This window comes from Aplidium turbinatum, chromosome 9 (assembly GCF_918807975.1).
Source record: "Aplidium turbinatum chromosome 9, kaAplTurb1.1, whole genome shotgun sequence".
NCBI lineage: Eukaryota > Metazoa > Chordata > Ascidiacea > Aplousobranchia > Polyclinidae > Aplidium > Aplidium turbinatum.
The window spans coordinates 20,044,181-20,069,285 of record NC_137480.1 but is presented as its reverse complement, the minus strand read 5'-3'; the positions used below and the strand labels follow the sequence as shown (position 1 = coordinate 20,069,285).

The 25,105-nt window shown below is 36.6% G+C and overlaps 1 protein-coding gene across 1 annotated transcript; it reads left to right on the top strand.

Annotated features, from left to right (window-relative positions):
• The first annotated feature begins 202 nt into the window (after positions 1–202).
• Positions 203–24,808, top strand: LOC145777238 (uncharacterized). Its single transcript, XM_082588567.1, has 34 exons — positions 203–313; positions 562–624; positions 1,236–1,364; positions 1,753–1,888; positions 2,284–2,390; positions 2,628–2,726; positions 3,155–3,305; positions 3,506–3,573; positions 4,765–4,859; positions 5,226–5,294; positions 5,922–6,058; positions 6,510–6,640; positions 7,211–7,317; positions 8,499–8,629; positions 8,905–8,975; positions 9,248–9,380; positions 15,198–15,308; positions 15,858–15,988; positions 16,636–16,805; positions 17,221–17,363; positions 17,438–17,542; positions 17,851–17,977; positions 18,263–18,399; positions 18,769–18,931; positions 19,829–19,897; positions 20,166–20,332; positions 20,671–20,807; positions 21,041–21,135; positions 21,594–21,742; positions 22,155–22,323; positions 22,662–22,730; positions 22,876–22,996; positions 23,229–23,376; positions 24,615–24,808. The coding sequence occupies exons 3-34, from the start codon at positions 1,308–1,310 to the stop codon at positions 24,788–24,790; spliced, it is 3,879 nt and encodes a 1,292-aa protein (XP_082444693.1). The 5' UTR covers positions 203–313; positions 562–624; positions 1,236–1,307; the 3' UTR covers positions 24,791–24,808.
• Positions 24,809–25,105: the final 297 nt, after the last annotated feature.

The following is a 25,105-nucleotide window of genomic DNA, read 5'->3' as shown; positions in this document are numbered from 1 at the left end:
ATCCTGGCAGTTTTGCATACTTGTAGAGGCTTTGAATCACTGACGCAGGCCCGGTCACCGAGATTGTCAGAGTGAAGTTTCCGATTGTTGAAGTCTTGTTGCCGGGGAACTATTCCATCCATTAGATGCCGCTGAATGGAGAGCAGTCCTTAACGTGCGTTGCTCAAGCGCACACCCCGAGAGTCGAACCAGCGCCGCTTGATCTTGAAGCTTCTTCGTTCCAGAAGTGACGCGCCAACCAATTGAGCTATCAGCAATTAGCACTCAATCATTGTTCTTCATTGTTTCCCCAACTCTTCTTACTCCAAAATTGGTAAAAAAACGATCTGTTTTTAGTAGGTATAAATCAAGTCATAAAATAGAGTTAACAAAACTTTTAAAACAATTAGCCTACTACTGTACATAATTTTTCATTCAGGCACGTATTAAACCTTTCAAGGTTTTGCCACCTTTTTCTGTTCATTGACGTGCTGGTAGGTCTATGTCGATTTTTTCAGTTAGTATCTTTATCGTCCCGGACGCGTTAATGACGAAAAATAAAATGATTGATTGACGTTGTAGTGCAGAATATCTACCGTATCTCCGACAATCAATACCGCAGCAAATAGCCACATACCAGTACCGGTACGTAACTTGTGGTTTTTGCTTATGAGATAACTGGTGATTTCGTCTAGTCAGTCAAGGATTAGTAAGTCAGCTAGGAATAAAGCCAACAAGGAAGATATAAGTGTCCAGGGAATTTGTATGATCAACACTCATCTCTAGAGTCTATGTGTTGTTTGTGTGTATGCACGATTGCACGTCCCTGTCATAAGTTGTAGTGTTGTTTACATTGACGTTTTTTGCACTAAAAATAAATTTTTTGACTTTATCTCCATACAGATAAATATGGTAGAAATGATCCCAGTTTTACAGCTAAACACAATCCCAGAGTCTAAGTGAGTCTGAGACCAACGGTCATTCATAATGCAGCAGATAGCGCTGATAATGCAGTTCGTTAATGGCTTGTACAACAAAGATCATTCAGTGGCATCTAATGCATGAAATAATTTACAAAATCCGTTAGCGATGATAGCCTACCATATATAATTAGGAAGGCTTAGGGTAGTTCGAAGCCTCTGCCCTGGTTCACACATTGGTGGTGGAAGTATAGCTCACGGCAACAAACATTGTAAGTTGTAAAATTCTTGTAGAATATATCTTGAACTCAGCTCACCACATTTTTAATGATTTAGGCTTTCTTTTGTACACTTTTCAAAAGCTGAAAAGCTACTTGGGTATGAAAAATTGATTTTGTTCCTTTAACAATGCATTGCAGTAAAAAAGTTTTGCCTTACCTTCTGCATATAACTGTGATATCATTGGTAAGTTAGTGTTCTATTATTTATATACTTTATTACTAAAGTTATTATTTAGTTGTGTTTGCTTGTTTTTGAGAAATCTATTTAAGTCTGCTTTTTGAGTTTAAGTATTTGCAGATGTTTTTGCAATGCAGATTGCAGGATTTTACAAAACTTTAGTACATTTATGCTTAATACTAACAACAGTCTCTAATTTAAAATTAGCAGAGGCTCTTACTACTAACCATCATTGTATGTCATCACTTTTGCCATATAAATACATATATCTCTTATATTATATTAAATACATAGAGTTGGTTTATCAAAACTAAACAGATCTGTATAAGTTAAGGATTTTAGTGTGATGTCTACGTAAGTAGTTGAATTTTTCTTAAATGATACATTTCTTCAGGTGCTGATTACTTTTGAAGTTGAAGCAAAGAAAAAGTCTGATAACTTCAAATGGCTTCAACAAATAGAAAACGCAAAATCATTGAAGAAATTGTTGCGAACAAAAACAAATGTGCTTATCATGTTTGCTGATGATGGTGAGCCACTGTGGTTGTTATTGCGTTTTTTATGCCTTTACTTTACAGTTACATGTTTAGCTCAACTTTTTGTGATGGTGTTAGACTTCTCGTTAAGATTGCACTGTTTTTGACGTAGAGTAATACAAAAAGTGATGTTTAAGCAATACTATATGTTCTTGATTTTGTGTTTACATTGCAAAGGTAGGATCTGGTATACAAGTCCCCCCCCCCCTTGGCAACATGACAAAGACATGACTCCACCAAACATATAGGGTGAAACTACTTTACCTTGGCTTTACTGTTCACTCACTTCAATCCACATGTTTTGGTCAATTCTTCTTTGTCATGAGTTACCTAAGGGGGGACTTGTATACCAGCTCCCAAAGTTGTTATAACCTTTTAAAATGTTTCAGAGAGCTATGTTAATAAAAAGGCTGATGTCTATGGCGAGGCAGCAGCCAAGTCTAAAGGAGTAGCAACATTAGCTTGGGTTGACTGCAGTGCAAAAGAAGGGAAGAAGGTAACGTTTACAAAACACATTTGTGTGCTTTAAGTTAGTTGTTTAAATCACTGCTTTGTACCACAACATGATTGTGCAGATCCGCAACATATTTTTGACTCTTATTCAGATTAACATAGTAGGTAGCATTATTGTGATGGACTGCATCTGTTAAATTTCAAATGAGAAATTTAAAAAATTGTTTATGTAAATTTTACTTTAATTTTCCTACCTGTAACCTACTTTTGTTCTTTATAGGTTTGTAAAAAGCAGAAAGCAAATCCTGATCCAATTGAAATCCAACATTACAAAGATGGCGAATTTAGCTCCAAATATGATCGAAAATTTACTGTTAAGGTATTGATAAGTATGCTATTATGCTGACATGTTAATTATCTTATAAATGCCAATTTGGCCGGTTAGAATGTTCAACATATCGAATTCAGCATTCCACTCAAGCAATTCCACCATGAACACAAAATTTTATTGATTTACTTTTTGACAGTGAATGACTTGTGAAACCTGTGAATGATTCATATGAAAATTACTTCTGTGCTTGAATGTTTTTGTCAGTTACCTTACCCAGAAATATATGTATTTGTCCATTCTTTTTCCAAATTTATTCTATGGTGTCACCCTAAAAAGGCATGTGAAGTGAGTGGTGTGCATCTTTTAAATTTGTTGATAAATTTCTTGTGGAAGATTGCATCCTCCTGTTCACTGTTAATAACTTTCTGAAGACTTGAAAGAAGAGGACATTAAAGTGATATAAATGCTTTTTTCAGTCTATCTTGGCCTTTCTTAAAGATCCAAAATCTGATGGTCCATGGGAGGAAGAAGACATTGCAAAGGATGTTGTTCATCTTGAGTCTGCAAAACATCTCAATAAAATAATCAAGAAGAGCAAACCGACTCTGGTGATGTTTTATGCTCCATGTGAGTGTTGGAAAAGTTTTTGTTTATATTTTGCTATGCAACATGCAATGCACTTTACAAATTTGTTTCAACAGAGTTTATTTTGATGCTTTTTTACTAAATTGCTATTTAATTTCAATCTATACAATCGTGCAATATATAAATTCCACAATTTCTCAAAAAATAAAAGTTGCATTGCCTTAAACTTTTTGTTCACATAGGGTGCGGATACTGCAAACGATTTAAACCTGTATTTGCTGAAGCTGCCACTGAACTGAAAGGGCAAGTGGTGAGTGAAAGTCCAATCGTAAAGATTACTGCATAATTTTTCAATTGCATTTTGAACTTTACCTATATGTGTAGTGATGAAACAACCTCCGGAGCGGAGATGTGTATGCTGCTGTAGGCTATGGTTAAGTTCATGACCTAGGGACTAGGGTGAATCTAATCTTTTGTATTATTGTAATTATGCAAGAATGCACGTGTTACCTCGAACATCGGTGTTAAATGTATATTTACATAAGATTGAAAATAGGATCAAGGAAGTCAAACAAAAATCTTTAGTATATATCTCAACAAAAAAAAACTTCATCGTACGGATAAAAAACATTGCCAAATTTGAATTGAAACACTGATTATATGAAGTAGATATTACCAAAGGCCAGAAGCTCGACCGGAATAGCAAAGTTCTAGCCGAAACATCCGGCTTCCGGCGAAACTGTTTCCTCCGGTGCATCACTATTCCCTACACATGTGTGATCTTATGTTTGCTCCTTTTCATAGTCTGTAGTTTATTCATTTTTATTATCTGCATTTCCTGGGCCCCTGTGGCTTGCTTCTGCTAATCGGCTTTCCAGTGTATGTCTGTGATTAGTTGTAGCTTAATAGCGAGAACATATTTTGATTGACACTTACTCGTTTGTCTCTCAAAACGTGCCACAGCCGGTGCGCCGTGACAGTTGACATGCATTCGTGGCGGGCACCAGGCATTGATGCTTGAAGGTGAAAATGAAAATCGACTTTTTTGCATTTACTTCCAATTGAACTTCTTTTTTCTTTCAACATGATCAATAACTTTAATACGTTGCGCAAGAAATGTTTTCACCATCTGATTGGGCTGTTTTTTAAGACGCTGGAATGCGTTGATTGTGGAAATCTTTACTCTCCGACTGAGAAAGCTTCTTTGAGAGCCTAATTTTGACAGTGTCGCATACTTGTAGAGGCTTTGAACCACTCACACAGGCCGGGTCACTGAGATTGACAGAGTGAAGTTTTCGATTGTTAAAGTGTTGTCTATGAATTATTTAATCCACCATGTACCGCTGAATGGATGGCTGTCCTTGAAATCCGTTGCTCAAGTCAAGCTTACACCTCGGTGGTCAAACCAGTGCAGCCTGATTTTTCTGTTTTTTTTGCACAAAGTCAGGCGCTTAACCAACTGAGCTATCTCAAATATATACTTCTTTAAACTGATGTGCAGATAATGGCCGGCGTTGACGCAGAGGGCAACAAAGATGCTCAGTTGCTGCGTGAAACGTACAACGTCACGGGATTTCCAAAATCAATATATTTCAAGTAAGACGATACTGTTATTAATTGGTGAAGGTTGTGATGTAAAGTGATGAGTAAACGAAGCACTGCTAGTACGGATTAAAGTTATTTTACTGATTAGACTATTCGAAAATTTTAATTAAAAAAATTATCATAAACTATTAATGTTTAACAGCCTAGAGAGCAAACTGTCTTCAGAAAATAGTATTTAACACTTATTCCGTAGGCTCGATTGCCTGGGAAGGATTTCGCTCCACCGTGGGCTACCACCAACTGAAGATGAATATTTTTTTACTTTCAGCTCGTGGTTTTGTGATTCGTAAAATGTAGCCTATATTTCTGATTCGTTTAGCATTCAACTTAACTTTACTCTTGTTTAACTTCCTTCAGCAATGGGAAGCAGCAGTTTGAATATTCTGGTGGGCACTCGAAGGATGATTTGATCAAATGGTTGAATGAGTGAGTGACACGATTAATCTCGCTGCTGAAACAGCTCATATTTTCTATTTTATAAAAATCATTAGATCAAATATAGGAAGTATGAATTATTATTTTCCATTAATTTAATGCTTCTGTACTTATCGCAACCTTTAATGACGAAATTTTGCTGTTGGAACAATTTGGTTTTTGCAAAAATCCATTAACACATCCTGCAGACGATATAGCCTTCATGTTTTAAATCTGATTTAACATAGTTTGTAACAGAAGGATGCAACTAACAACGCTTAATAATCGGAATACGCCGAAATAGAAGCAGCTGACCTAATGACTGTACTGTATAGTTTTCTGCTGCTTCTAGCTATCTATTTTTGCGAGTGTAAATACACAGCATTGTATGTCATCACAATTAAATTCAACACAGTGTAAAATCATTGTCGTTTTTATTATTACAGTAGTCCCCGCTTGTTATTCCCACCTCGCAACAGGACGATTTTGAGCTTATTAAGCTGGGGACGATGCTCTGCCACTTCTACACATTCAGTATATAATTACGGACTAAATTGGGCTTAATAAGCGGGTGTGCCTATTAACCGTGGGATTAATAAACGGGGACTCATGTACTTGATTAATTCTTTTTTTACCCAGCCCCCAAGAACCTAAAGCCCAGGAACCGGAGCAGGAGTGGTCAGATATGGAAAATGACGTCATTCACTTGACTGACGAAACATTTGATTCGTTCATTGAAGAAAACCAAAAAGTCATGGTCTTCTTTTACGCTCCATGTGAGTTAGGCTTTGTTGTGTTGAGCCCTTGGCTTATAGCAAGCTCTTGGTAATTTTATGTTAGCACATTTAAAGTTTACAACAGCATCTTTCAATTTTCTTCTTACAAGTTTTTATGTCAGTGACAATATATCGTTTGTGGACCAAGCCAATTGACTTATTTCTTAATTTTTCTTATGTTATGACTCGTTTTTTCAGCAGTTTTAAGTCAAATGCAGTTTGCAGTTGACTACTTAAACGCCTTGCAAATTTTTTTATTTGAAATCAACTATTTCTTGTTTTTAAGTGCCTTTTTCTATTCGTAAGTTGCTTACTAACACCCCTCCATTATTGTCCCAACTGACCTCTCGAATTCGTTTTATCATTCTGTTCGTGCTTTCAAGTGTTTAACCTATGCTGTTTTTTTATGTTTAAATACTAATCGTTTTTATAAAATATTTTTAACACCCAGGGTGTGGGCATTGCAAGAAGATGAAGCCAGACTGGGAGACTGCGGCAACGACGTTGAAAGATGAAGGAGCCAGCGAAAAGCTCGCTGCGATGGATGCCACTAAGTACAAGGAATATGGAGACAGATACAAGGTGGCTGCTTTTCATCACTTTATCAAATATTTGGTTGCTCTTTCATGCGGCTTTTTCTGAACCCCTCCATCTTGTGAAACGCTATATAAAAACACAAATTATTCTTATCACATCTCATCGCAATCTATTACTTTATTATAAAACAAGGGCCGTAGTGTTGGGCGAAAAATAACTTGACTCCGTCTCCTCGGTTTAAAACTGGCCGACTACAGACGCGTCAAAATCTCTCCAACTCCACATCCCTAACTGGAGTTGTGGAATCGGGCGGAAAATAAACGATTTCGACTCCTCGGTTTATAACTGGTTGAGCCCTAGTATAAACCATGAATTTCCAAAGGAATTGCAAAATATTTTTTGCATCTTTTTTTTCTACCAATGCTGATCTATAGAAGTGTTGTAAAGGAATATCCGTGTAGCAATATTTCGTTTTTTTTGATATTGATTCAACGTCTGCAGACGTAAAATCAACGTGAAAAGTATCAATTTTGTTTGCTGAGCTCAATGTTTGTGTCCTTGAAAAGTGCTTTTACTATCAAACGACAATAATTATACGTCGATGTCTGATTACAGGTCACCGGTTACCCCACTATCATATACTTTGAAGACGGCGAGAACAAGTATGACGCAGGATCTGCGTTCAAACGAACGCCCGAGGGAATCGTTGAATACATCAAAAAGTAGGATTTCGATTTTTTACATTGCGTCACCGTAATTTTTGTTGTAACCTAATGTTTACATGTTACTTTCGGATTTGTGTACTAAGCAGATCACACAACGTAAATAAATTCAACTTTTGTCATAGCTTCATTTTTTTTTTGATACTTTCAGCATTCTAAAAAAGTCATTAAGTTTTAGCTTAAAAATATAACTGTGCTTAAGTTAAAACGTTCTTTTCTGTCAATTTTCTCTTAGCAACGTAAAAGGGTGCTATCTTATTTTTCGATAATTTTTTTCTTCGCTAAAGAGCGTCATGAGACTTAATAATGCACTTGAGTTGCTAACGTCAATTAGATGCAGGTGGAAAAGTTGGTTTGGTCAAAATAGTGTCTTGAGAAATGGATATAGTATACCAAGTCAGATATATTATATACCAAGTCAGACGGCTGCAAGAAAAATCCCTCTATCCAACCACCGACGCATTGTTTAAAGTTTTACATATGTTCATCGGTATCTATTTGTAGAACATCAGTTGCTCTCCATGGCTGCTTCTGTTCAGAGGCTAACTCAAAATTATGAGCCAAGAGCCCCCTTGACGTTAATCAATACACTGTGTGATATCAAGCGGTCCTTGTGCGAGGTTCAATCAGCTTTGATTTGCACCATAAGTGCATTCTCATCTAATCAAACTCTATTTAGCAGGAACTCGTTTGGGTTATGTTGAATTTCAACTGTTTGTAACATTGTTTGACATTTAAATGACAACTCTGATCAACTTCTGTACAAATCAAATTGGTATCACCGTCTTAGCAACGACCAATTATTGATGTTGATATGTTTTTTATCGATTTTATTTCGCACTTCAAACGAAACTTTATAACAATCGCTTCACAATATTTGCTTGGCTGCAAACTTGTGAACGTTGCAAATCAAATGACAAAGCACTGCATACAAAGATGAAATGTCCTCAAGCGATCATTCAAAACATTTCGTTAGATTTAAGTTGAATTTTAATCTGTTGGGTAAAGTATCATCTTATAGATGTTATAGCGATGCAAAACAACAACAAAAATAACGTAAAACCCTACGTCACATTATCAAAAGTTGCACTTCCCATTTCGCTTCAACTAATCCGACGTATGATATTCCCTGCCACTCAAAATTACGTGAAATAGTTTACACTTTAGATGTGTACTTCCAGTCCCACAGAGCCTCCTCCCCCGGAAAAAGCTTGGAATGAGGTTGAAAGTGATGTTGTCCATCTGGAAGATGCAGGATTCAAACAGGCGGTGAAGAAGAAGAAGCACGTTTTGATTATGTTCTACGCTCCATGTAAGCGGTTTGTGCTCAAGATAGCGTGTTTTCTTTTCATGAAATAGGTGAAAAATACACAGAACATTCAAACTGTGCCGATTATGCGGTTACTACCAAACACTATCAACTTACGTCTTTTTTGTTTATTGTTTGATTAGTTTTAAAAACAGAATTTTAACTCCATGATCCACATGCGTTTTGAGTTCAGTGACAATCTGTAAAGTGTTTTGTTACCGAGCTTGTTTTATCGAAAAACGAACATTTTCATGAACTCATTATTTTCTGTCTCCCAGGGTGCGGTCACTGCAAGAAAGCCAAGCCTGAGTATCAAAACGCCGCTGCCAAGTTTGTTGATGACAAAAAGGTAATGTGGGTTTTAAAAAGAAGGAAGTTTTAAAAATTTCTAACTTTTCCAACAGCATCTTCTGCACTCCCAGCTAACAAACTCTACTTTTTCATGTTAACTCAACGTCTGCAAACGTTAAATCAATGCAAAAAGGACAACTTTTACTATATGGGTAAGCTTATGTTTCATGTATGTTAATTTTATGCTGGTTATTTTATCTGCTGAAACATCTTGCTAACGTTGGGTGGCGCTTTTGCTCCATAACTTAGTCATGGTTAAATGCTTTTCAGGTTGCGTTTGCAGCCGTGGATTGCACCGGCAACAGCGAAACATGTTCAACTTATGACGTGAAGGGTTACCCCACTTTTTATTACCTTTCATACGGGAAAAACCCAACTAAATACCAAGGGGGTAGAGAGGTAAGTCCCCCCGTTGTATCATCTTGCACCGCCATGTCATCACACAACATAGTTTTATCTTTATAATAAAGGGCCGTTCATTTATTTAAAATAAAGAGTTCAAACTATCTATGGAGGCACATTGACCTCACAAGCCTATTTGTAGCTTACGGTATATCGTCACATAATGTACCACATTCCTTTGGCAACCCCAAAGAATCCTCACATAGCCACATGACTAGAGGAACCAGTTTAATATATTTCGACCTTATCAATTAAGCTTAAGTATTTTGTGTGAAAGTCATTGGAGAATTAGCTTATAAGAACATCACTGGATTATAATGTCATTATGCGTTTGTTTCTCCTCAGCTTTGTTTAAATATTTATGAAAACATCAGTCGTTCTTTTCGTCGATTTAATGCCTGATGACTTTAAATCAATAAAAAAAATGGCTGATTTGTAAACTGAGGATGAACCGTGGCTGCAGCCAACAGCTTAAAAAGGTTTGGGATCACATACTAGCCATTTGTAGCCTACATTATCATTTAGTTACCGTTGTAGAGCTAATGTAAATTAGTAGCGAATAAAAGCGTATGGAAAATATTTGTATTTATCATGAAGATGTCTAAATATTTTGTGTAATTTAGTTGAACTAATGTAATTAGACATTTCATCATTGTCATCATTAGCTGTAGCTTGACTGACAAAACTTTCTTTTATTTTTTAATCGCTTGGTGGCGGGATTTCCACTTGATGACGTCATTGCACAAATCAACCATGCGTTGCACTTTGTGTTCATCCTTTCTTTCACTTGTGACGCGTCGTCAAAACCGGTTTTGTCTGGATTGTTCCGCTTCACCAGGAGCCTGACTTTGTCGATTTTATGGCGGAGAAAACTGGAGCTGTCAAAAGTGAACTTTAAAGAATTTTATTTTTAAACTGTTAACTAAATTTCAAGTTATTGTAATGCTCGAGTTTTCAAATTTACGTATCCAGTCCACTTATCACATGAAAATCCAATATAATTCATTTTTGTTACAGTTCATATGACAGACATTCACATATTCTCCTGATTCATATTGATCTCGCAATTGCTGTCGATCAAATATGTTTAGATCAGGTTTTGCGTTGTTCTTTTTTTTTTAAATCATTGTCTCAACGATCAAAATTTATCTTTTTCTGGAAATCAAACACTATACAATGATCTATTTAAAAGCTACACGAATCGTAACCATGCAAAACGTCTGCACTTCCACTTTGATCACTGGTCACTACAGAAGCTAACATGAAAAATATCACGTCGTTGACACAGGGCATTTTATTTTATCGAAGCAAGCTTTTACTTTAGCGACACATTGACATTGTATTCGTATTATTATTATTGGTGGTAGTTGCAATACTTTTATCTTATAGACACGACTGTTCCAAACTGTAGTAGCCTATCATCAAGCTTAGTATGTGAATGATAACCGGCGCTGTGAGCTTACATTAGATTTAGCTCATTTGTTTTTCTAGAAGTTTTATGATTTGTTCCTCCACTGAAGTATTGTTGTAAGTGTGAAATCAAAAATGAAAAGCATAAAAGCAACCCACTGAATAATCTTTTCCTTATATTTAAAAAAAAGCAATTTGGTAGGCTACATGTGTTTTGGTGACCACTACTTTCCCCGTACACGATGGTCACCGGTCACTAGTTGTTTTGTGATGGGGCAAAAAGCATTATTTTGTTATCGTAAAAAGGAGTACAATTTCTTGTGAAGAAGTTCTTCAAGTGCATTAGATTTTGTGTGTTTGTTGTTAAAGTAAAAAAGATCAAAACTTATTGCTGTTGTCGCAACCTATTAGCTAAGATCTCATATTCTCAAATGAAGCACAGTGGTACTTACTGCTGGTGCAAAATATTTGCAGCAGTGCCACGTAGCATTTACTTGCACATTTGACTGTCACTAGGCTGTGCTGCAAATCGATCGGATGTATTATCTCCAGAGTGAAATTCATGTTTTTTCATCAATGACTTGTTGAACTACAAGAGGCTGTCATACAAGTGCCTTAATGTTTGCGTTTATTGTGCTCATATCAGAATGTTAAAGTGCGTGTTTATTTTTGATGGTTACATTTGTACACAATACGACTTTAAAGATAATATCTCGGTTGAAAAAAAGTTGAATCTTTCTGTGTGTAATGCTGTTTGCTGATGAAATTCGTACAATAAGTGAAGCGTATCACCGCAGTTGAAATTTTTGTAGCCTTCATGTTTGTTTTATGTTGCGCAGCATATTGTCACAAAATGTGATCAATGTTATCACGAATATGGCACATATCGTTATACAGTAGTTTACGTTTTTATGACCGGAGCACATTTATTTTAAATCATTTTGTTAAAAGTTTGGCCGCAACCTCTGGTCATGGCGAGCAAGATCATTTTCTAAATCTGTTACTGAGTGCCGTGACATCATGGGTTGTGTTTTGTGAAACCGTAGAATTTGCTCCAATTTACAAAGTGCCTTTGTGCCAAATCAGTACCTTAAAAGGTTTAATATTTAATACAAGTTAACCCTTTTATGTCGTAAGTTAAGCTGCAGCTTTTCTTAGCAAAGTCAGCAGTGCATGCAATGCATTTTCACTTGTGTAGTAGTGTAACTCGCAGGAAGACTGTGGGAGTTTTTAGCCACATTTGATATTTTTGGGGTAAAGTAAAGGTGGTCCCATACTTGATTCAAGTGTCCAGTATGAGAAGATAAGCCTTCGGCACTAAGGAGAGTAGGGTGGCCAGTTCCTTTCTCTCGGCCGCCTTTACTTCAGCAACTACGCCCACCCAATTTATTACACCCTGGGTAGAGGTGAGCGGTGTTTTCAACAACCAGCTGAAGCCGGGAGTCCAACCAGGTTTGCATAATTGGAAAACCAACGCCTTATCCATTGCGCCATCCCACCGCTCGCGCATTTTTTGGGTAAACAATGTAAAAAAAGTATGCAAAACTTTAGGAAAAAGTGTTGGAAAACTAAGGTCATTCTTGCTGAGTCTTGATCCCTGGGTGATACAGTTGGAAATGTAAAGCAGTGATTTTCAACCGTGACTAGTGACTCCACATTGGCTTTCCAACCTTGTTTTTTGATACACACTTTGGTTGGTGTTCGCTACTATTCCACAAGCCAGAATTACACGAATGTGAATATAGGCCTAACGTTACCAAATTATGAATACTGCACGAGATATTTGGAATTGTCCGTCGAGTTATTTCTTGCAATAAAGAATCAAATGTATTTTCGAAAATAACAAGAATCTATGCATTCTATATGAACTTGTTTTTAGTAGTTCATAGCCTACCTATTGTATTTTAACTCTTTAGTAAGTTTGCCCCCTTGATGCAGTAGATGGCTGAAAACGCCTTTGTGGCATAAATCTCTTTTAAATACAATTTCCAAAACCAAAATTACTTGTTGTAAACAATGTTTAAGACCAAGCAGGACTGCCAGTTGGTCTTGCACATGACAAACGTGCGATACATCCTCAAGCCATGGCGACCGATATACACTGGCCATGACAATGTGCAGCTTAAAATAATTTGACTGAAGGCCGATCTGTTAGAAATCGCTAGCATAAGTTGATTGAGTATTAGTTAATAAATGTAGTCTTTGTGCGATTTTGAGTTGCTTTAGTGCAATTGTTTGTTACCATTCAAATAACGGAGTAGATTTTAACATCTAGCCTATCCTGGAAATCCAAAGGTTCCAACTTAACTCAAAACAAACCGAGTAGCCTACTAACTAGGCTGGATAGTTGAAACAGGCAAATCTGATACTGCATTGCAGACTATAACTGCAAAAGTTTAAATTTTAATAATTGTGCCTTTCATACTTATAGCGGGTGAACATACGCTTTTAAGGGAAAAATCGGCCATGTCAAGCAATAAAATGTATTAACTCTCAGCAAGTGTAATGCAGTTCAAAGCCATTGGCTTGGCCGGCAGGCGTGGCCGAGTGGTTAGCGCGTTGGGCTCGCAGTCGAGAGCCTGCATGTTCGACTCCAGCCACCCGCACTTGCTGTTGTTTCTCTGGGCAAGAAACTTTACGATAATTGCCTCTACCTAGTGATCGATTTCGAGTAATGGGTAGTACCAAATTTAAGTCATAGGTAAAGTAGACAACCGGAAACAGACATTGCTGTCGGCTGCAGCGTGGGTCAGGTGTATGTCGGAAGGCGTACACCGATGCATAGCGCTCAAGTCCGCTTTCCCGCAATGCAGGATAAATATAAACAAACAAACTACACCTGGTAAACAAATAATTTATAGGCAACAACGCTTAAGTCAGCGTCGGATCCAGGATTTGGCGATTGCTCTACTCCTTTTGAAATAAAATACAAAGGTATCGGTAACTGTTTTTACGGTATATTTGCAAGGTCAGGTTAATGTAGACCTACGCATCTTTGTGTGTTTGATCCCCCCCCCCCCTCTAAGGCTACTTGCTGGATCTGCCCTTGGCTTAAACTAGATTGCTGTTAAATTTGGTGACTGATGTAACTGTTCAATTGTTACCAGGGTTTCCAACTAATTTCCGAAAAGCATCACTGTTCAAATATTTTATGATATCTTTTCTCAGAGATCATAGTTTTTCTCAACAACAATCATTGCTTAACTATGGTGGACAACCTAAGTGTGACAGCACCATGCTGCTTGATTTTTGGCGGAGTTGGTTACTTGGCTTAGCGTCCCGCTCCATGCACAAAAACACCGCAATATCACGCAGAGTCGCTTTGGCTCTCCGAATGTGGTCTTGAGCAATGCATTTTAACGACTGTTTTCCATTCAGCGGCACCTCGTGGTTTTACAAAAGTAGCCTACTTCGGAACGAACAAGATAGTCTAAAAATCACGTCATGAGCCTTCTTATGACTAAAAAGTCCAATGCGTGACTGGCAGGCGCGCCGGAACGACAACATGTAAAGCCTGTCATGCGTTATGGTGGAGAGGTCGGACTGTTTGTCTATTGCGGCTCTTTTCCTCTTGATTGATGATACGCGTTTGCTCATGCTTGGAGACGGCTTCATGCGATTTTTTTTTAAAAATGTCTTTGAAGCGCTTTCTGGGACACCAACATTGCGGTGGCCTGTGGAAAGCTCTCCAAATAAAGTAATCTTGGGGAGTCTGTGATTGTCCACCCTGGAAACACAGCCAACCAACGTAGTTGTCTTTTTAACAGAGATGATTCATTGCTAGAGATAGATGTCTGTGGAAGGACTTCAGGGTCTAGGATATGTTTGCTCTAATGTTCAGAACAAATCTGAGGCAACGCTAGTGAAAACGTTCCAGGAGATAGCACCCAGCATTCTGATCCATAGAGGAGAGATGTTAAAACGACTGCCTCGAAATCCTATCATGATTTTGTTCTCTTTTATAAGTCGTGATTGTTCCAAACTCCTCTGTGAAGCCTTCCGAAGCAGAGTTTGCTTCGGCCAGTCTGCACTCTGTTTTCTTGTCAATTTTGAATGCATTTTAAGGATTGTTCTCCATCCAGCTGCACCTATAGTGCATGGAATAAGTTACGGACTATGAGCGAAAACTGTACTCGGTCAGAGGACAAACAACCATTCAACCTTTTCCCGTATTTCAAAATATCCTTCTGTAGCTACCTGTTCGTCTATTGATTAGCTGCTAGCAGGCGTAGAATCGTAGCCAAATAGGATTCGTCAAAGAAATACTATAAATTGGATCCTGCTCGAAGCATTTTGTCCGTTCCTGGTGTGAGATGTCATGACTCATTAGTCCTTACACAAATATTTGGTATATTTATCCTTATTTAGTTTCAATGCTCAAATATAAGTTTCATTTTATTCTAGGAAGACGATTTCGTTGACTTTGTACTCGACCAAGAAGCAAATGAAACCCTTTCAATAAACGCTGACGAGTTTTGGAACAATATTCCACATGCCGGATTACTATACAAGCTAACCAGTAAGTCGATCTGGGCTGGCTATGTAACTTTTGTATAGTTTGTTGAAACAGCATAGGCTATTTAAGTTGTTAGAAGATGGTAAGCTACTAGCTAGGTTAGATTATTCTGTTCAGAACCATTTGATAAATCGTTCAACTTTTCACTGTTTTCTTTTAACCATGAATATCTTGCATTTCATTTAAAATAAAACACGACGTCAACTTTCAATGCTTTTGTAATTATTTTCGTACCGTCGCCTAGGCCTACATCGAAATATAGACTCACGCAATTGCCATAGATAACTTATAAGAAGCTATATTGTCCATTTGACTTTTAGTTTAGACTAACAAGAAATAAAATACAAAAATATATCTATTCAAAAATGTTTGAGTTTATGCAATTGTCTTTATGTTTTCCCAGTTTTTCAATGACTTAAAGTTTTCTCTTTATGTAATGACGTACCGGTAGTACTTTTGTTGGTTTGAGCTTATAGATTACCAAGTTACTGAGTGTCTAGTAGATTAGTCGGTTGTAGCTTCCGGGTTGTTGTAAAATACTTTGTATCACAGATACCACTTGGAGCAATTTTGTTCACACTCACTCTAAAGTATTGGTCACAATATACGACGAAGGGTGTCCAAACTGTAAAGACCTGAGGAGACATCTAGCGGACTGTGCTAAAAGTGTTTTTGAAGAAAAGGTGAAGCGTTTTGAAACCGTGCACCTTCACAAATTTTCAAAACTATTTTATTTCGAGTAAAACATACAATTAGGCTACTGGAAGAAGCATTATAGTAGTCTGCCGTCGTTAAAAATGAGGCTTAATATAAACAGAAGAGAGGAGACGGAGTCGTTAAACAACAAAAAAAACGATTTCAGCTTGATACCAAACAACTAACAATAAAACTATTGTTTGCAATTTTTTTCAGAACATTGTTTTTTGTTATGCGTAGCCTACTGTGCTCGAAACATTTACCAAAAATAAAAAGTGTTTGTTCTTGTCAGTTTTTGTAAAATTTTCCGTTTCAATTTCAGTTGGAACTTAAATGAAGTTATTTTTTTTAAATGACCAAGGACACAAATTTAAAAAAAAATCTCCTAACCCTTAAAAATCTGGCAACATCGAGGTCGGCATTGGCCAGTTGTAAATCGAGGAGTTGGAGTTGTATATTTTATAATCGACTCAATAACCTTGAATTATGAACACACACATTGCAAAAAGTGGCGTAACAGTCACGCTTTACAACAACCATAAAATTAGGAAAAAATTTGAGGCTTTGTTTCGAATGCAACTCTTCCTATAGTTTTAAAATTTGGTTTGATTTACTTATTTCCATTTAATTGCAGATAGACGCCAAACTAGCGGTTATAGACAGTGATAAATACTCTGCAGACATCTATCGCCTATGGACGCAAGATATGGGTGTCCCAACTATGTTTTGGTTTGAAAAGGGGATCCGAAAATTTGAATACACCAAGTCACGATCTGCTCTAGATATTTTAAATTTTATGAAAAAGTAAGTTTTATTGACAAAAAAGCTTTTTGGTTTATATTTTTGGCGCATAAAAGCAGTAGACAACTTTAGAATTAAAATTCAAGCACCTTGAATTATGCGTTTAAAGTCATAGGGTTAGGAACAAAATGCATAACTATAGATGCAAGATTTAATATTTCGTTAGATGAAAAAATAAAGCTACTAAGTATGGCAATTTCCCTTTTCACGCCCGCCTTTCCTTCAGCAACACCGCCCATCAAATTTATTGTTCCTTGAACAGAGGTAAGCGGTGTTTATCAACAACTAGCTTAAGCTCGGAGTCGAACCAGGATGCATGACTGGAAAGCCAGCGCCATACACACAGCACCATGCCACCGCCCTTTGCAATAACTTTGACGAGTAATGTTTTGATAACACTCGGTTGACTTACGTACAGACCGGTTAAGCCGGAAATAAAAAAGAAGTATCCTGATTGGTCAATGAAAGAATCAGCTGATGACATTTATCATTACAACAACGAAGGATTTGAAGATTTTGCAAGAGAGCAGGAAGAAATGATGGTGTTCTTCTATTCTCCAAGTGGGTGTCACATCTACAAATATTCAATCTCTACCTACTACATAAGCAAAAACATCACTTCAAAACATGTTTAGGTTGTTCAAGCTGCTTCGCGTTACGGTCAATGTACGAAAATGCTGCCTCAAGATTAGATAAAGAAAAACCAAGTGTCACTATGGCTGCTGTAAATTTAGCTGAAGGTAAGAAGTTTTGTGATAAGCTACTAGGCTTGTAGGCTGCATTACTTTTGAACACAGACATATGTACTGTATATAGACTAATTTATACGGCAGCCTAATTCAGTGTTTGAACTTTAGTGTTTGGACTTCCGTAGGCCTACTTTTATCCGTTAAAGGTGGCCTACCAATTTTTTTCTACTAAATAAATTTGTTACTTTTTTCTTGTAGATGTTGAAATTATTTTTTTAGATTTTAAGCAATATACTTATTGGAAGAAGCACCAGAAATAGCCTATCATAGGCTACTCTTAACAATATTAAATGTTTCAGCACTGCGAGTAAAAGATAAATATTCTATAAATTCCTATCCACACTTTGCGTATTTCCGCAAAGGTCAATACAAGTATCAATATCGTGGCAAACAGGACAGTGATTCCATTGTGGATTTCATGAAAAAGTAAGTTGTTTGGTTGTATAGCTCCATATATAGCCCATACTTGATTCGGACTTTGAGTAGGCAGGCTATCTCTTGTGTTGATTGCTTCCTTCCCACTGATTATAGGTATTAGTTATACTTAAAAGATACTAGAAGTTAGATGCACCACTCCAGTAGTGGATTATTCCAGGATTAAGCTGATCTGCTGGTTGAAAAAGCTATTTTGGGGACTAACTTTTAATTCTCTACGGAGAATCACCGAACACTGATGGTGCATCTATGTTTAAATTAGAAATTTTCTTTTAGTCCCAAGTTTATTTCTAAACCGAGGGTGGACAACAATTGGTCGGACACCGAAACAAACGTGACAGTGTTGGACAAAAGCTCCTTTCTTCAATTCATGATGTCTCACGATCATGTGATGGTGATATTTTTCACCAAATGTATGTTGAAAAAATGTGAAGACTTTTCTTATGTGATTAAATTAGATCGAACAGGTTTGAATAATAAACTTCTCGATAAAATTGGAAAGAATACATGTCTGTTAGTTCAGTAGTAAATAATATTTAAACTTTAAATGTCATAAACAAAAAGTGACGTCAATGCAATATAGGCTAAGGCAATCAATCGCGAAAATTAATTTTCAGAGTAAGGGGGAGAAGTTGGAGTGAAATTTCAAATTTCGTTTAATAGAGGTCTTAAAATATACTATTGTATCGCAAATTCAGGACTGAAATTGAAATTAAAATTACAAACCCCTGTTTGCAGATAAATTTTGGAGAAAGCTTTGAATTTATTTTGTTTAATGTCAGGGTGTGGACATTGCAAGCGGTTCAAGCCGAAATTTGAGGAAGCCGCTGATACACTGAAAGCTCGAAACTCTTCTGCTCAACTCGCAGCCGTTGATGGAAATGAAGCTCAGGAATTTGCTAAGCTATACAAAGTCTATGGTTTCCCGACCATGCTGTATTTCAGGTAGGTTGTCCATTGTCCAATGCCCATGAATTTAACATTTTTTTTAAAATTAGTTTCACACTTAAACATATTAGTTTCACATCCGAGTCTCACATTTTAGTCTCACATCCTAACTTCTTCAGTGAATTGACTAAATGCATCTATTGTAATTGCTGCTTTTTTATTTCAAAACAAATTGGGTGATCTTCACTAGCATTGGCTTACCCCAGAGGATGGAGATTTTGAAGAAGGTGGAAGGCAAGAAAGCCAAATCTTTGTGTCCACCTTCAGGCATGCATACCATTTATGTGCACTACCGCAAACAGAACTTTCTGCCCTTGAGCGGTGTAGAACCGGCGCCCTCTTTGAAGCTCCTACCGCGTGACCAAGCAGTCGACATTACTAAAATACGAATGCTGCTTGAATTCATGCGCTGAATCCATTTGACTTTTTCGTAGATTCATGTTCATGTTGAAGCTTATCGAAACACAGCTCAGGTTTGTCGAGCTTTTGATTTTATAACCAAAGAAGTGACAAAATCAAGCGGCGCTGCTTCGATTCTCGGGTTGTGCGCTTGAGCAACGCATCTTATGGGCAGCTTTTTATTTAGTGGCATCTGGTGGATAGAATAATTCCACCACAAGACCAAGCATAAAAGTTACTCTGAACATCTCACTGACACTGCTTGCGTCGTTAGTTCAAAGCCTCAACTTGTAAACGGAATCGGTGAGATGGAATTTGCAAAAAAGTTTTGTATATCCAAAGATAAAGATTCACTCAATAAACTTTCAATTATTATTAATAGAATCGGCATGCATCGCAGATGATGTTTCTTTGGTTTGTATTTCAAGATATACTTTTTTGTTTATTTGATTTGATAATAATAATAGTTATTGTTTGCTGTTTGCATTTTTGCAGAAAAGGAAAATTTTTATCCACATACACTGGAAAACGAGACGCTTCTGCAGTTGTGAAGTATATGCTTGGGTAAGTAGATGTAGATGTCTTCTACTTTTACATCTTTACTTATAAAATTCAAGCTGAAACGTTGAGCTTTAATGGTATGTGTTATAAAAATAATCTTATTAAACGATAATGGATTACTTCTCCAAGGGACTCAAGGGAAAGGTGTTTTCAATAATTTTAGGATTCAACTGCTTTTCACCATTATGCAAGACATTTTATTTCGATTCCTGGAAAACTTGAATATGAACAAGTCATTGCTTCTTTGGTACATAACGACTTCTATTTCTAGAAATGCAGGCGAAGATGAAAATGAGGAAATCGAAGGAGATGAAAAAAGGTCTGATGAAGATCAAATATTGCTCAGTAAACCTGCTCAAGTGAGCGTGGTCTCTCCATCAAATATGAGCAATTTTCTTGAACATAATGATGAATCTCTGGTCATGTTTTATGCCCCTTGTGAGTAGAGAAGACATCTTAACTTTCTTTTGCAATCAACAACACATGAGCTGCCTTTTTGTGACTCAACATCTACGGACTTTCAGCAACTTCCTTTTTTAATTTTCTGAGATTTTATCACAGCAACAAGGAAGATTAATTGTAGTTATCCGAATAGTATTCACTAATTTTCAAAATTATGAACATAATCAGTGCTCTATTTTTAAAAACTGTTGAAACCATCTTATATCAACTAGCTGATTTTCATTCTCTATCTAAGTTAGATGCAAAAAACGCTAGATAGTCAAGAAAACACAAAAAGTGTTGGTTATTTGTTGTAATACTTTATTTTAATTTAGATTGCGGGGCTTGTAAGTCAGCCAAGGATGGTTTCTACCAAGCAGCAGTAGTCACAGCGGAAGAACTTCATGACACGGGCTTTGGCATCTTCAACGCGTTTCAGTACAGAACCCATGTGAATGATTACGACATAACGGTATGAATAAATAATAATTAAACCTAAAAGAAACATTTGTTTCAAATGAAATATTTATTTAAACTGGACATTTTTTATAAACATATGTTATTGTATAATATTATCTATTGAAAAGGTTTTTATCCTTTACTATATCGTGGCTGTTGTTGTGACTCGTGCAAACATAATAAAGTGCTAAATCTAAATACGAATAAAAAGTTTACAGGTTGAGTTATCAAGTTGCATTTTTGCAGGGTTATCCAACGTTTTGGTATTTCCGTGGAAACCGAAACAAATTTAAGTACAAAGGAGAATACACAAAATCTTCATTCCTCAAATTTCTTGACAAGTAAGGAAATCGGCTGCAGCAAACAAACATTACAGTTTAGAATCTCAGCAACATAAAGTTAAAAGGGTTTGGTGCTGAATCAGCCCAACTCATAGGCCTACAATAAAAGATCAAACAAAAATTTCACACACTGGGGTTGTTAGGCTTTAACTATGGCATCTGATTGTTCTGTCAAATCATTTTTTAGAATGCGGTCATATTTACGGCATTTTTCACAATGAGCGTTTCGAGAGAAAAAAAATCTATCCTGATTTGACAAGACTTCAAAGTCGTTGAGGAGAAAAACTTGCGATTTGGGAAATTTTGAAGTCCTGGGCAAAGAGTAAACCTAACCTAGGATTTTTTATGGTCATTTGTGACCTTTCTTTGACTTGGAAAGTACCGAATAGTAAATTACATGTCAGTTAAAGCAAAAGACTTAACTTTTATTCACGAAGCAGAAAAAAATGTTTTTGCAGCCCACAACCCGAGAAAAGTGAAAAAGCGTCATCGGGCAAAAATGTTCAATGGATTAGCGAAGTCAGTCGTGTGGAGCATCCCAATAAAGACAATTTCAACGATTTGATAAATAAATACGAACGTGTTATGGTATTCTTTTATGTCAGCGGTAAGTTATGTTTGGGCTAAGTAAAAAATTATAGTATCATCTATGTTTTTACAACATGCAAAACTCAATTGTGAAGAAGTGGGCGTTCTTTCTGAGTATCAGCGCAAGGCTGAGTACCCACTATAGTAACCTACAGCAAGCAATTACGATTCGCTAACCATAACGGTGTAGCTTCCACGCTAGTCATTAGACCCTCCAATCGACCATGTTACATGCCAAACTCAAGTTTGCAAACACAGACACAACTCCTCCTTCAGAAAAACTGCTTTCAAAATTAATCACTTTTTATTAGGTATTCAAGTTATCGTTAATAGAATTTTAAGAAGAAATAAATAAACAACAAATTCTTTGATTTATCACATTTTAAACATTATCTTTAATGATTTTCAAAATATTTGTTGATTGTTTACAGCTTGTGAGGTTTGCTTGAAAGGAGTTAAACCGGAATATGTTAAGGCGGCTGATCTTCTTCACGAAGAACTCCCATCTTTTGCGAGACTTGCTGCTATTAACGGAGCTTGGGAAAAATCAATCATGAAAGAATATCAAGTCAATAGCTTTCCTTCCTTTCTTTATTTTCAGTGAGTTGTTTATATTTTGGAGCAAAAGGGTTGGACGCCTGACTAATCTTATTGAAAAGTATAGAGCCAAAGTGTAGATACTAAACTCATGTTTAGCAAACGTTTCGAAAACTATATTGTCTTCAATTCATCTTTGGTGCTAAAATCTCTGTGGACCACTAAACAATCCAGGTGGACAACGTTGAGAATGACTGATAAACGCTGGTGGGCGCCAACACCGTATGTACGTAATCTAATCTACAATAAATTAAGCACTTAAATTAATTTTTAAAAAAGATCAAAAATACATCTTTCTAGTAGATGTAAAAACAAGGATGTTTTTTTTGTCTTTAATTTAGCAAAGGAAAGATGGAATACCAATATCATGGATCCTGGAAATCCGAAAATTTAGTTGCGTTTATGAAAAAGTAAGAAGTTATAACTTTACTGTCAAAGTTATCAATTAATTATAAATGTTGTATATATCATATATCATAAATAAGCAAAATATAAAAATGTGCCAAATATCTTAGTTTTGAAAAATTTAAGCCTAATTATGATTTCACATTTCAGACCTCAAAAAGATTTAGCGAAGAAAGTGAAGCCTACGTCATGGCAAGATATGGCGTCATTGCAATTTGGAAAAGTGACGCATCTTGGAAACAAAACTTACGACGATTTTGTTGCTAATTATGTTGGTTTTTAAAGATTTTTGTGCAACGTTGTTAAACTTAATTTACTGTGCAGCTTGTTTTTTTGCAAGCAAAGCAGCTTTTTTACTTTGAAAAGATAGCTCTACTATGCGGCAGTGCAACTGTTTTTGTATTACCATTTTGAACTATGATGTAACACCCAACCAGTTAAGAAATAAAAAATGAAAACTCTCGAAATGATTTTTTTGCTAATGAATTTTCTCTCATTGCCAGAGCCAAGCTATCGTAATGTTCCATTCATTATACTACGATCGCTGCAAGCCAGCCAGAGAGAGGTTCAGATCGGCGGCGGATAAGTTCTCCGACCGAGATGATGTGGGGTTTGGAGCGGTCGATTGCCACAGACAGCCCGATCAAGGATGTAAGTCAAATGCAGTGTCCGACATTTTGTTTCGATTAATACCCAGGCAACAAATCAACCGTTCTTTTACATTGATTCAACATCTGCTGACGTTGAGTCAATGTAAAAAAACAATTAATTTGCTGTCTGGATATTTATTTGACTTCGTATATCAAATAAACTAGATTGAATGGATGGTACATACTTCCGGTGTGAATGAAATAAATTGTGGCATCATAATGAAAGTGATAATTTACATTATTCCAGCGTTTCGTCATACACGACTGGCGTTCTCAGTGAGTCAGTTTTGGATAAAGATTACACATAAAGGGATTAACATGGCACAAAAAAAGCTTCTACATTATGAAGCTCTTTGAAGAAATCAGTTGCGTTTGATTGACGAAACGTCAGAATAAATCTTTACTAGCTTTCGAAATAAAATACGTGACAAACACTGAGTCGTATGCAAATAAAAACAAACATTTTATTATTCGCAAGAATTTTTGTGTGTATCTTATGTGTGTATTTTATGTCTTTATCTTTTGTCTGTATCTCGGTAGTTGCTAGTGCTCTGCGCATCTCCAGATAGCACTGTAAATTTATTATTCATATGAGCATTGAGCAACTGTCTTCATGGATATATCAAGTTGTACGGTGCATCCAAAGGCGAATAATTTTCCGAAACTATGGCAAGAATTAAGTTCGATTCAAAACGTTCAAGAACTGTTGCACTTATCAATTTAAAAGAATATTTTTGATCAAGCTATTTTTACATTAGGCAGCGTTCAATGATATTTAATACACGGCAGTTGCATCTCTTTTCTTTCAAAATGGCTCATACAGTTGCTTGATTCCAAAAGATCAATACATGTAAAAATCTGCCCGCCCTGCTCAAAATCAAGCGGCACTGGTTCGACTCTCGGGGTGTGCGCTCGAGCATCGCATTTCAGGACTGCTGTCCATTCAGCGACACCTAGTGAATGGAATAATTCCCCGGCAACAGCACTTCAACAATCCGAAAACTTCACTCTGCCAATCTCGGTAACCGGCCCTGCGTCAAGAGCCTTTACAAGTATGCGAAACTACCAGGAATAACCAATCAAGGCTTTGTCAGTCCGAGGATAAAGATTCAAAACCAAACCATAATATTTGTTACTACATCTTTGACTACATTGAGAAATGACATGTGATGGTTATAAAAACAAAATCGTAATGGAACTAACAAAGTGACAATTATTTTTATCCTGCTTCATTTTCAGTGGTATGCTATCATTTAACCATTCGAAAATTCCCATTGTACAAATATTATGAGGGAGGAAAGTTCGTTTCGGATCTTGATGAGGAGCACCCTGATGATGTCCTCATGTTCTTGAAAGGAAGACTTCTCCTAAAAGACATAGAAGTTGCCGAATCGTCGAAGAAAGACGAGTTGTGATAATCTATTGCGTTTCACTTAAACATGGCGTTTGGTTTTATAATAAATGTGTGTTTTTTCAGCATAACGGCTTATATCGGTGTCGTCATATAGGCCTACAGTGTAGTCGTACGTACAGTCGTACATATATCGGTGTCGTCATATAGGCCTACAGTGTCCTATATGGCATTATCGCCACACAGATAATTTCAGTCCAGGCTTGTAAAGACGCAAACAAGTGAATTACATGATTATCACATGATAACCATCACTTCACTCCTTTAAAATTGATCACAAACTACGACTTAGATCAGGACTTAGATGAAGCCATCTTTT